At 47.0% G+C, this 12,778-nt stretch overlaps 2 protein-coding genes across 4 annotated transcripts; one reads left to right on the top strand and one right to left on the bottom strand.

The window, feature by feature from the left end:
• Positions 1-818: 818 nt before the first annotated feature.
• fam114a2 (family with sequence similarity 114 member A2) lies at positions 819-10,627 on the bottom strand. 2 transcript variants are annotated; one of them, XM_086142944.1, is made up of 14 exons: positions 10,505-10,627; positions 7,428-7,612; positions 6,057-6,156; positions 5,869-5,967; positions 5,689-5,792; positions 3,498-3,632; positions 3,259-3,423; positions 3,051-3,174; positions 2,881-2,966; positions 2,324-2,446; positions 1,926-2,050; positions 1,754-1,826; positions 1,152-1,205; positions 819-995 (listed from the first exon to the last, which is right to left on the bottom strand). In XM_086142944.1, the coding sequence occupies exons 2-14, from the start codon at positions 7,590-7,592 to the stop codon at positions 882-884; spliced, it is 1,467 nt and encodes a 488-aa protein (XP_085999070.1). In that variant the 5' UTR covers positions 7,593-7,612; positions 10,505-10,627; the 3' UTR covers positions 819-881. The 2 variants fall into 2 exon arrangements, with proteins under 2 accessions (XP_085999070.1, XP_085999069.1); XM_086142943.1 differs by lacking the exon at positions 10,505-10,627 and adding an exon at positions 9,599-9,823.
• LOC147213687 (microfibril-associated glycoprotein 3-like) lies at positions 10,509-11,754 on the top strand. Of its 2 annotated transcripts, XM_086142946.1 has the most exons (4): positions 10,587-10,625; positions 10,696-10,748; positions 10,847-10,941; positions 11,012-11,754. In XM_086142946.1, exons 3-4 carry the CDS (start codon positions 10,860-10,862, stop codon positions 11,611-11,613), a joined length of 684 nt encoding a protein of 227 aa, XP_085999072.1. In that variant the 5' UTR covers positions 10,587-10,625; positions 10,696-10,748; positions 10,847-10,859; the 3' UTR covers positions 11,614-11,754. The 2 variants fall into 2 exon arrangements, with proteins under 2 accessions (XP_085999071.1, XP_085999072.1); XM_086142945.1 differs by having other exon boundaries at positions 10,509-10,625; positions 10,696-10,941.
• The last annotated feature ends 1,024 nt before the right edge of the window (positions 11,755-12,778 follow it).

Genomic DNA, 12,778 nt, shown 5'->3' with positions numbered 1-12,778 from the left:
GAATCGTTGTATGTGTCTGTATGATGCGTGAGTGAAGTAGTCAATGGTTGTCTCTGTCATGGGAATGATGTCTAAAAAATGTGTGAATGGTTGTGTGTCTTTACTATCCATGCATCCATCTTTCGCTGCTTCACTGAAGTGAGGTCGCAGAGGCAACAGCCACATGGTCCAGCTCTTCTGGGGGAACCCCAAGGCGTCCCCAGGTTGTTTGGGTCGCTACCCACAGCTCGTGACCATATATATGAGGGTGGGAACAAAGATCCGCCGCTAAATTGAGAGCTTCGCCTTCGGGCTCAGCTCCATCCGTTTCCCGTCGAGCGCCACGGTCGACAAACCGGATCCCCTCGACGCCCTGGATGTACCTAAAAAAATCTGCCCATAAAAATTATGAGCAGAATCGGTGATAAAGTGTGTCTTTGCGTGTCGCGTTGCACGTCTTTATATGACAGCCTGACTGAAGGATAAGGGTTGTAAATAATAATGAGGAAAAAGGATGACAGCGACACTTAGAATCAATATATCATAGATATTATAACAGCACATATCCACAAAAAAACACCAGTTATTGTTGTATTTATTTAAAATTCATTATATGGCATCTTGTGGAGGACATTAAAAACATACTGGTGTGTTCCACCGGCCTGGCGGAGGACGGACCAACAGTTCATCACCGAATAACGGCTTCTGTTGGATCGGGACCTTCTTCAACACTTTCCTCCCGCTGTTTGCATCAAATACAAATTTAACACTGTTCAGTAATAAAAAAAAAAAAAAAAAAAAAAAAAAAAAGGAAACATTTCCCTCCAGGCGTGAAATTGGTTTTGTCCTGAGCCGAGCTCCGGGCAGGAGCTGATGGAGGCTTATTTTTATTTTTTTTTTTTTCAGTTCGAGCGAGGCGTCGGCTCCGAGCCGGCCCTTCGCTCGATGTGGGAGATCTCCAGGATGGGCATCAGGAGCTGGAACGCGTCCTGGATGTAGGAGGCACTGTTGGACGCCTGTGAAGGAGGGAGGAGGAGGAACGTAGCACGTTAGCATTGCTCTGAAAAACTAATAGCGCACATTTTCTTCAAAACACACCACTTTGGACTTTTGAGGACATTGATAGCAAAAGCGTATGTGTGTGTGTGTGTGTGTGTGGACATGGTACACACCTCCAGAAAGACTCCTGTTATCAGTGGGTTTAGGACGTCTCCCTTCTCATTTGTCTGCAAAGAAAAACAGAAAAAAAAGCATCGGGGTGAAGTTTTGATTGACAGCCAGGTGAGGACACACACACACACACACACACACACACACACACACACACACACACACACACACACACACACACACACACACACACACACACACACACACACGGCCCAATATTGGGAAAAAATTATTAACTTTATAGCCTTGACTTGTTACTTAGACACTTTATAGTTTTATTTGTATTTCTTATTCTCCCCCACGGCCTTTTTTTTTTCTAATTGTTTATACAATTTTCTACTATTATTTATTATTGTTATGTTTTACTTGAAACTGTGGGCCAACAATTTCCTTCGGTTGGTCTTATTTCTTATTTATTGTTAAACTGTTTGTATTCTATGAATCTGCATTTACTCTGGTATGACAGACGTGATTGAACGTTGGCAATTACAATGAAATAGAAATAATATCTGAATTAATTTGCACAAAAGAAGATCTAAAGCGGTGGGAGTTGCACTAAAGGTGTGTGTGATTGCCGCGCGGCGCGGCGGGCCGTCACACTCACCCCCGCCGCCGTCAGGCAGGAGGTGAACTTCTTGGAAAGCAGCGAGATTTCTCTGCACAGTACGACGGCGAGCCTGTGGACAGGAGGGAAATTAAAACCAAACAAAAACACAAGACGGCGAGGGGCGGAGCCACCCCGGCTGTCAATCACCCCCGCGGGGGCGGAGCCTTACTGCGACAGGACGCCCGGCGCCGCGCTGCCATTGGAGAAGAGGATCATCTCGGCCAATTTGTGGAAGAGCTCGATGGACCGCGCCGTCAGCTCGGCCAGACTCCTGATGGCGGCCGCGTTCACCTCCTGCAACACACACACACACACACACACACACACAGAGTGATTCTGGATCAATGCGACAGCAACAGAGCGCCCTCTAGTGGACAATATGGGAACTGCGCAAAGTGTGAATTCTTTTTCTTTCTCTGTCAACCGGATGGTTATCTGGGTGAATGTGGAGGGAAAATAAAGAAAAAAAAGCATTTTAAAATCTCTTTTCCGTCAATCGTTTGTGACGTAAACGTGATTCTTCAGCGCAGACTTTCTGGAATGATCGACACGAGAGAGTCGCAGCACCTCCACCGAGAGCGATGGCTTGACGTGGTCCTTCTCCTCCTCATCATCATGAAGTTCCTCCTGCTGCTGGTCCTCCTGAGGTCTGGTCATGTCTGTGATCTGGCTGCAGACGTTCTTGCAGGCCTGTTGTGAGGACAAGAGGATCAATACCTGAAGCCCGGGAGGGAAGAACTGCTTTATATTCTCAAGATTAGCGCAGTTTTTCCAAGATTTTGATCGAGCGCGTCAGTCAAATTAATGGACTTCTCTCCACGACGGTGCACGTGTCTGTTTCACAACATCATCTAGCATCTGGCTAGCGTTAGCCTAGCACCAAGCTATGCGGCCCTTCATGACCTCGCATCTTCTCCCCCGGCGGCGAGGCTGGACCTGCCGCATCTTCACCCCAGGCGTCCTCCATTGTTACTTCTTTACCAGCGACTCATTGTTATCGTTTCGGCCGTTAGCATGTAGCTGTTAGCGCTACCGGTATCAGTCGTAATACATCGTTCGTGCACGTCACCAGCCCGGCTCTGGAGGGAGATGGAGAAGGTCACGTTCTGCGTTTCTTTCGGTACCTTGGTGAGCTTCTCCGCCGTCGCAGACACACTCAGACCCTGCAGGGCTTCCGTTAACTCCCTCTCAAAGTCGCCGCCGTCTTTGTCTGGAGGTTAAAAAAAAGTGCAAAACGACAAGGTGGGACGGGCGTCCGAACCCCCAGCGGGTCTCCTCCTCCAGATCTCCCCACCTCTGCCCTCGTCCACGTCCTCGTCCTCGAACTCCACCAGCGAGAAGGAGTCCTTGATCTGATCCAGCTCCCCCCGGAGGTCCCGCAGCTCCTCTCCAGACAGAGTCATCAGCACCGACTTCACCTGCGGGGACACCGGACCACCGCCGCAATGTCGGCCTCAACGCCAGGAGGACGCGTCGCAGAGAAGAAGAAGAAGAAGACAAACCTTGGATTCGCTCTCCCGAGACAGAATCTCCAGAGCCTCCAGGTGCGACAGGCCCTGGTACTCATCAAACAGCATCCCGTAGTGAGCCACCGCCTTCTTCTCCGAGTCCGACGCCTCCTGCTCCGCCGTCTGCAGCTCCTCGCGCTCCTTCGCCTCCCTCAACACCTGAGACGGGCGGCGAGGGAGAAGGTGACAACCCGACACGCCGTTTTCTTTCCCGTCACCTCTCCGGCGCCCACCTGAGACAGGGTGGAGTTCCTGCTCATCAGGCCTTTGGTTTTCTTGAAGCCCGGGTCGCCCTCGGCGATCACGTCCATGGTCTTCTTCCCGATGAACTCCAGAGCGTCCAGGCCGCCCGTGATCACCGTCTTACCCTGCGGAGGGGGTGGACGTCATTTCGAACATCATCTCGATGCTGCTCGGAGACGTTTGATTTGTTAGAATAATGCAAAGTGGTTGAAAGTGCGAAGGGACGCCCTGAGGGACGCCACGCCGCACATGGTGACTTCGTTGTTTTGAACCCCGACTGTCTTTCAGAAGCGAAGGGATCGGTCATCCTGGATGAAAACTCGCTGTGTGAAAGTGAAAACTCAGAATGTCCTCCCAAACAAAAACTGTGCAATATGTCATTTCATGACAGCTACGCTACATTTTTTCCTTTTATCATACTATTGTGCACTCCTTACCTCACTTGTTACTAAGACACTTTATAGTTTCACTGAGACACTTTATAGTTTATTTTTATTTCAAATTCTGCCTTTTTCTTTTTATTATTTATTACTGTTATATTTTCTGTAACTCTGGCACAACAATGTCCTTCGGGATTAATAAAGTTGTTCTTATCTTATCAAATATTCAAGTGAATAACCATAGGAGGTCAAATATCTAGGTGTCATATTGGACCCTTTACTTAGTATTAAAAATCATACTAAAAAGACCTGTAATGGCTTGAAGTTTAACATTTTGAACTTTCCACATATCAGGAAGGCGCTATCACTAGAAGCTGCAAAGTCCTACCTTGATGCCGTTTTATATTGCATATCATCTGGTCTCAGGCTAACCTAACTTCCCTAAAATCTCTCTAACTACCCTAAAATTATACAAATCTGTCTATGCGGCGCTATGCTAGCACAATCTCAACAGCACTATACCTCAGTTCTCCGTGCATCGGGTTGTATTTTTCACCACACCGAGCACGCAGGTTTCTTATCAACCTCAGCGAACAAATAAAAAATGGTCCATTTTCCTCATAAAACCCGACACTCCATGTCCGCTTTTGTCTTTTTTGAGGACGACATCTTGCCGATGTACATTTCTAACAAGAAGTAAAAATGCTATTTACAGACCCGGAAGCTGCGTTGCTGCCATCTGTGGAAGTTGTGAGTCACATAAAGTTGTTGCTAACACACTAGCTAAAACAATGCAACCCTAGCATTTTTATTTAAAGTAGTAGTTCATGATTTTTATGAATATTTTCAAATTTAATTTATTCCATGGCCCGGATCGGACCCCCTGGTGGGCCGGTACCGGCCCGCCGGCCGTACGTTTGACACCCCTTGACACCCATATGGAGCTTAAGTGTCAAACTCCGGCCCGCAGTGTGATTATATTTGGACCACGAAGCCAAACCCAATGACTCTTGGAGCTAGCCTGCTGCTCTTCTAGCCTTCAGCACATGCACCTCTGATACTACAAATCCCAGAATGCTCTGCTGGTGTTTTAGCAGGAAAACCACAACAGAACCCATCAACGCCCTCATCTCTGTTGACAGTAGTTTGTTTGTTTAGAAGTTTATTAGGACAGTGTACAAATACATTACGCACAGAGGCAGAGATGTTTGTACCAGATTATAGCTAATTTCCATCTGTAGTTCTGGACAATACAAATATAAAACTGTATAAAATAGACAATATATATAAAATATACAGATAGGCAATGAAATAACTATACAATATATAAACAGGCAATAAAATATGCATTTTGCAAGTTGAAAGTCATAGCGAGCTTATGCTAATGGTGCTAGCCTTCGGAAAAAGGGGCGTCAACGTGGTTCAAACCGAGGAGTAGAACATCAGACGCCACTACGAACCCCATGGACATGACTCAGAGGAGCCAGAAAGTAGAAGAGAAGAAAAAAGGTTTGGTTTCATGGTTATATGGCATTAATATGAAGCTTTGTTTGTTCCAAATTCAGTTTTTAAGCAGAGCGTGACGGGTCCATAAGCAGAGGTTCATTGTTATATCTGAATATCAACGTTAGCCCACGACTGTCCCGGTTTAGAGTTTTTTTTTCAGTTTAGCGTATTTGAGTTTATGGACACGTCGGTGTCTCCGGTGACCCTCCATCACGTGAACTCCACGCCGACACGAGGAGAACGCGCGGACTCCACGCTTCCGGCTGCGAGCTAACGCGCTAACATCTCCGCTTACCGTGCTCTGGACGACGCTGCTTAGCGACGTCAGCATCCCCATGGCGCCGCCCACGGCCGACGAGCCGTCCCGCTCCGACCCGTCCGCCGCCTCGCCGCTCCCACCTGCCGGGACGAGGATCCAAAGGTTAAGACGCGAAGGTCCCGCGGGCGCCACGGGCCGATCCACCGGCTGTTTTACCTTCCTCTTCCTCGCCCGCCGTCGCTGCCGACAGCTGGGCGGGGCCGGGGATCCCCAGAGACGTCTCCGCCTTCTCCATCACCTGGGTGAGGCCCTGGCCTGGAGGACGGGGACGGAGATGGTTCGGACCGCGATCCGCCGCGTCCCCTCCCCCCCCCCCCCCCCGCCGGACGTGAAGGTGGACTCACCCACGGTGGCCACGGTGGCCGAGGCCGAGGTCAGGATGGATTTGCCCCAGCTGCCCCAGTAGCCCCATCCGCCCTGAGCCACCGCCGACCCGCCGGACACCTGCCAGGGCGAGGATTTGATTCAAACGGGTTTTATTGTTTGTTTGTTTTTTTTTCAAAAATGTCATTTTGATTTTGAAGATTACGGCGATCTCGTCGCGTCTGGATAGAATACTTGTCGTTCTTAATAAGCGCCAGTAAAAGGATGACGGTGCACGGGGTTTTTGTTTTGCTGCCGCTGGATAATTTAAGTTCATAAATACAAGGTCAAATAGACGTCGAGTATTTCGCTTAAAAGTAACCGCCAACCCAACGTCTGTCGTTTGAATTCAAACTGTTTTGTTGCATGCGGAAATCTCATTTTGCTTTCTTTGCAGTTGTTTCAAAAAATTGCGACACATATTTTGTTTATTCATAGCATAAAGGCAGAAAAATGACCTTATATACCGTATTCATTCATTTTAAATTTCAAAAGAGTTGTGTAGCTCCCGTGCACGCGGCCTCGAACACCCGGATGTTTACATCTAACACAGTATCGACCGTCACCTGTGCGATTCAGGTCAAATTCAGGAAATGGAATTAATAACAACAGCTTTACTAACGTCACCATGGAAAGGCATTACTTCAGACTGCATGTATTATTTTTAAATACTGTATTTTCATGAGTAGAAGACGCACATAAAAGTCTTAGATTTTCTTCAAAATGTTCAGCGCACCCTGTATGTGTGTGTGTGTGTGTTGTTGTAAAGCCGACGTAGTAGAGAACACCATGAGAACGTTAAAGGGGGAAGTGATTGTCGATTGTATCTAAAACAACAGGTATGTGTTGTATGTGGCGGATCATCGGGCGAAGAACGAGCGGGAGAAGCGATTGGACGGACGCCGTTCGACTAAAAGCGCTAACGCTGGCGGAAGAAACGAAAACCGAGCATTTCCGAGGAGGTCCGTCTCGGTGCTTTGGTTTCATGAAACGGGAGCAAGGAAACTTCCAGCGGATTATAATGAAACGCTGTCCATCTTCCGCTTCTACTGCAACAAACACATCACACACACACACACACACCAGCCCAGCTACATCACTAACATGGACGACTAGCATCAGAACATTAAAATAGGAAGCGTGGGCGCCTTCTGGTCGTGAAAATACAGTATTTCCCCGTTTCATTTACCTGCTCACGAAGCCATTCGTTTGTCAATTTCTTGTCTTTTTAAAACCAACGATCCTAAAAACTCCCAATCAGCAACCAGACTTTCTCCTCCTCCACTCGTCCCTTCACCCTTCGCCCCCTCGTAGCGCCCATCGCTCCTGTTTCCGTCCACTCCCTCCGTTACCTCCGGCTGCTCCTGCTCTTTAGCCGTCGCCTCTACGTCGGCCTCCGGCTTGGCGTCGGGCCTCCTCCTGGCTTTCCGTGTGGGGGCCACGTCCGTGGAGCTGTCCGGCGTGGATCCTCCCTGCGTCCGGGGCTCCTCGGCTGCGGCGGCTTCGCTGTCCGACATCTTGGCGCCTTAGAACATACCTGCGGCGTCGGAGGAGTCAAATGAGCGTCCGCACGTCCAGACAATATCGGGCAGGGGTGTCAAACTTATTTCTCATGGAGGCCACATACGGACTGGGTAGATGTCAAGAGGGCCGGACCGTTAAAATAATAGCGTATTCAACAATAAATAACCAAAATATCATGTCTTTCCTCTGTTTTGGTGTAAAGAAGTACAAGGACATGAGGAAAGTCTTGGAATTTAATGACCAACCCTTTACAAAACATTTCGTGAAACACCTCATATTTCCTTAGACAAAAGTGCAATTTACTTTTATCATTCACATGTTTACATTACAATCATGTGATCATGTGATCCCACTGATCGTACAAAGGCACAAAACTTTAACGAGTAATTGGTATTGAAGAATATAGTAATGCACTTTAAGATTAAATGAGACTTATAAAGAAAGGGACTTTTAAACCATTTCCACATGTGCATATAAAATCTAAATTGAATCCCTGCCTACACCTTACAAACTAAAAAGAGTGCTATTAAATGTGTAAGGATGATAATATTCACCTGTAAATGTGTAAACTTCATCCATGAAACATGCAAACACACACAATACATACTGAAAATGTATGGAGTTGCATGAACAGTAGAATTCCATCATACTAGTTTGTAGTGAAGCTGCTGACTTAACTTTAAATTGCACATTTTAACTAGCAATTAGCTAGCTGTCTTTTACCGCTGCTTCACTGATTCCTCAGCTCTGGGTGAAAGTGGACGCTGTTTCCTCAGACCTGCCAGCAATTCAATGATCTCATCTCTTCTCAGTTTCCTTGCAAGCTGTCATATTTTTCACTGTGATGAGTCTCGTCGTGGCGCCGAATATTATATTCTTTAAATACCGAAACTTGTTGCAAACACGCCGAGCACAAAGGTTGACGCAGTCAATTTTTCTTTGAAAATTCGACACTCTTTAACTACTTTTCTGTTTTGATAACGACATTTTGGCTAATGAGGGCGTAGCAGGAGGTGGAGAACAGGGTGGAAACAACGTCATAACAAGCAGCAGGTGGTGCATTGATGACGTCTGCTGAGTGGTCCGTCTCACTGATGCCGATTGTCTTCTACTCTGACCAAAATAGTGCGCCCTCCTAGCAGAAAATTCTCCAATTGCACTTAATTTAAAAAAAAAAAATCCTTGTCTTTTATGCATTTTTTTCACTTTCAAATGATCCTGCGGGCCTGGTCGAATCCCCTCGCGGGCCGTATGTTTGACACCCCTGATATAGGGTCTCCCATGAACTTCTTGCATGTGTTTGGACTGTGGGAGAGCATGGAGACTCTACACAGAAAAAAACACCAGTGGGAATCCAACAGGAGAACTTCTCAGAAGCTGCGTAACCTTTATTTGTTCATTTTTTCAGGGATGAAACGCATGAGTTTTGCCCTCAAGAGGAACCGTCAACAATCTGTTTCGAAGTGCATCTTTTGTAATAGCAACAGCTGATGGTGCAGTAACAGAAGGAAACGATGTCATAAACACAGATTCCTGGGTTTTGTCATCTTTACGTGAAATTATTATTTGACATTTTTTACAATGAAACTAAAGCCTGGTTTGTGACGTCACACACCAGGCAGAAGCTAACGTTTAGCAGATATTTGGACATTTCTTTAAAGAGATGGACAGCGCTGCACACACACATACACAAACATTTTAAATCCATGCAGAACATGTTCAATTAAGATCAAACGCATATCTAGGTTTGTTTTTAATTTAAATCAATAATAAAAAAAGTGGTGCAGTCACTTAACACAGTGAATGGCTGGTATTAAGTGAGTAACATAATACCGGTTTCAACGCCCGGAGTTAGAAAAATAAACGTTAGCTAAACACCAGTTGGCGTGTTTTATTCGTGATTACGACCGAGAAAAGCGTTATTTAAATATAATTCACAAGGCAAAGCTAAGCATCAAACTAAAAACAGCATACGGTTTTAAGCTAACGTCTAACTCACCTCGTCTAGCTGTCAGTAGCAAGATGCTAGCAGTTCGGTTCGCGTCACGGCTAACTTTCCTCAAAAAAGGTCGACGACGAGCGGTTTACTTTATTCTATTTTATTTCTGTTTTTGTTGACGTTCATCCCCACACCGTTAGACACCCCACGACGAAATAGTCGCTTTTCTCCCACGGGTGGAGGATTAGCCACGTCACATTTGTTTTTACCAACGGGAGCGCGTCAAGCACGCGAGGTTTAGGAAGTCGCAACTTCCGGTTTGTATTTTCAAAATAAAAGAAAACTATCTTAGCTCACAGCACCTTTCGATTTTAAAGAACCAAAGAGAAAATTTATATCTTACAGAGGCGAAAATTGATTAAAAATTACGCATTTTACAACTTCAATTTTTTTTAGTAACTCCATATATTTAATTGTATGGACAAACAATTATTTAAAAAAAAAATAGTCAATCTGACGATTCATATGTCAATTCTTAGCTCAATATTCAAATTAAAAAAACAAAATAAAGCGTTGAAAGGCGATTGTTTAAGATGAGCCGAATATTTAACTCCGATTCGACTTAAACGTCGCAACGAACGACGACATTGTTATTTTATTTTGAAGCCGATACAGCTGCCGGAACTCCGTGCGTGGTAACGCCAAGTAGCTTGATTACATGTGAGGTGAGTCATGCGGCGAAAATACACTTCAGACAAGATTAAAAATGAATAAACATCAGAAAGTAAGATTTAATCATCTTGATTTTGCTTATGACAGTGCGGGCAAACGTCCGTAGCATCACTTGTTGTGCTTTCAGTTCCCTCCCATTCACCTCACCTTGCAAAGTGCACCTGTTGCGAAAACAACGACGAACGAGCCAATCAAATGCCTCGGAGCGGACAAGCCCCGCCCCCTTGGACTCACCTGAACGAGGAAGGAGAGCCAAGAAAAAGCTTCTCCCGCTTTGTCGCGGCTTCCGTCGTTTTTATTCGCCGTCGCTCCGAGCGTTTGGTCCCAAAGGTCACTTTTGAACCAAGACCTCAAGGTAAAAGATCGTATCCAGGGGTTTTTCCCGCCTCGCCGTGTCGCCGCCGCTCTCACTTCCTGTTCCGCAGGCCGGGCTCGCTCCGCCGGCTTCACCATGACGATGCCTTACCGCCTTCCACGGTTGCTCCTCGCCCTCCTGCCGTTGGGCGTTTGGGCGGCAGAAGCAGCGGAGAACGGGTCGCTAACCGCGACGGCAAACCACCTGGTGGCGAAGGAGGGATCCGGCGTGCAGATGGAATGCAACCTGACCGGCGGTCGTCATGGAAACGTGGAGTGGCACACCTCCAAAGGACCTCTGCCGCTTGAGCACCAAGGTAGGAGACGCCTCCGTCGATCGGAAGAAGACGACGAAGGTTCGATCGCGTTTGCTCGCTCTGTCTCCAGGCGGCAGGTGGCGGATCCAGGAAAACGGCGTCCTGAACATCACCGCCGTTTCCTTCGAGGACCGCGGACGCTACACCTGCGTGGTCACCGATGGCGGCGTGCGGCGAAACTACACCGTCACCCTGCGGGTCGCTTACACCCACAGCGGTCTGGGGATCTACTACGTGGCGGTCTGCTTGACGGCCTTCTTCCTCACCATGATCCTCAACGCGGCGCGGCTCTGCATGATGAGCGGCCACGTGAAGAAGACGGAGGGCGCCATCGAAGCGTTCTTCCGCACCGAGGGGGCGGAGAAGCTGCAGCGCGCCTTCGAGGTGGCCAAGCGCATCCCCATCGTCACCTCGGTGAAGACGCTGGAGTTCGCCAAGGTCACGCAGTTCAAGACCATGGAGTTCGCGCGTCACGTGGAGGAGCTAGCGCGTAGCGTGCCGCTACCGCCGCTAATCCTCAGCTGCCGCGCGTTAGCGGCGGCGGAGGAGGAGGAGGAGGACGGCGTCGGGGGCGGCGTCGGACGCCGGCAGGAGGGCGAGGACGACTGCGAGGAACTGTCCGTCCGCTCAGGGCTGACGGAGGACCTCCACCAGCCTGGACTCATGGTCTGAGGAACCCATGCACCTTCACCTCGCTGGACTGCATGGAGGAACCTGGACAACTCATGATCCAGAATGAAAGGGTGAATGAAATGTTTGGATATGAAGCGTGAATGAGAGGGTGAACGTCTGCATGTATCCATGTGAGGTGAGAGGATGAATGGAAGTGAATGAACGGATAAATATCCACATGTCTCAGGAGAACATGTGAATGAAAGGGTGAATGGTTGCATAGCGATATGGTGTTTGAATGAAAGGATGAATTTCTGTATTTCTACACATGACGCGTGAATGAGAGGGTGAATTTCTGTATGCTTCGATGTGACACGCGAATGAGAGGGTGAATGGTTACATGTCTATATGGTATTTGAATGATAGGATGAATTTCTGTATTTCTGCATATGATGCTTGAATATAATGATGAATTTCTGTATGTATCAATATGACATGTGAATGAGAGGGTGAATTTCTGTATTTCTACACATGACTTGTGAATGAACATCTGTATGCCTTGATATGACGCGTGAATGAGAGGGTGAATGGTTGCATAGCGATATGGTGTTTGAATGAAAGGATACATTTCTGTATTTATACAGTGACGCGTGAATGAAAGGATGAATTTCTCTCTGCCTCGATATGACGCGTGAATAGTTAAATTTCTCTATAAGTGAATGAAAGGATGAATGTCTGCATGTCTTGATAATGAATGGATGAGAGGATGAATAGTTGTTTTTCCCAAATGACGCTTGAATGAAGGAGTGAATGTTGGATGTCTCCATGTGACGCGTGAATGAGTGGGTGAATGGTCGCATAGTGATATGATGTGTGAATGAAAGGATGAATTTCTGTATTTCTACATGTGACGTGTGAATGAAAGGATTAATTTTTGTATTTCTACATCTGACACGTGAATGGAAGGGTGAATTTCTGTATTTCTATACATGACGCGTGAATGAAAGGATAAATTGCTGTATGCTTCGATGTGACGCGTGAATGAGAGGGTGAATGGTTGCATAGCGACATGACGCGTGAATGAAAGGATTCATTTTTGTATTTCTACACATGACACGTGAATGAAAGGATGAATTTCTCTCTGCCTTGATATGACGCGTGAATAGTTAAATTTCTCTATAAGTGAATGAAAGGATGAATGTCTGCATGTCTTGATAATGAATGG

This window comes from Fistularia commersonii, chromosome 35 (assembly GCF_037954325.1).
Source record: "Fistularia commersonii isolate RoL2024-O1a breed Wild chromosome 35, RoL_Fcom_v1.0, whole genome shotgun sequence".
Lineage (NCBI taxonomy): Eukaryota > Metazoa > Chordata > Actinopteri > Syngnathiformes > Fistulariidae > Fistularia > Fistularia commersonii.
The sequence above is the reverse complement of the archived record's forward strand: the minus strand, read 5'-3'. Positions and strand labels throughout refer to the sequence as shown.

Bases quoted from the DNA above. Each gene is read 5' to 3' on its own strand.
- fam114a2 (XM_086142944.1), bottom strand. From the start codon at position 7,592: ATGTCGGACAGCGAAGCCGCCGCAGCCGAGGAGCCCCGGACGCAGGGA. The intron at 6,157-7,427 runs GTAACGGAGGGA...TCGCCCTGGCAG, and splicing joins AAGAGCAGGAGCAGCCGGAG to GTGTCCGGCGGGTCGGCGGT. The intron at 2,967-3,050 runs GTGGGGAGATCT...TTTAACCTCCAG, and splicing joins GGACGTGGACGAGGGCAGAG to ACAAAGACGGCGGCGACTTT.
- LOC147213687 (XM_086142945.1), top strand. From the start codon at position 10,722: ATGACGATGCCTTACCGCCTTCCACGGTTGCTCCTCGCCCTCCTGCCG. The intron at 10,942-11,011 runs GTAGGAGACGCC...CTCTGTCTCCAG, and splicing joins TCTGCCGCTTGAGCACCAAG to GCGGCAGGTGGCGGATCCAG.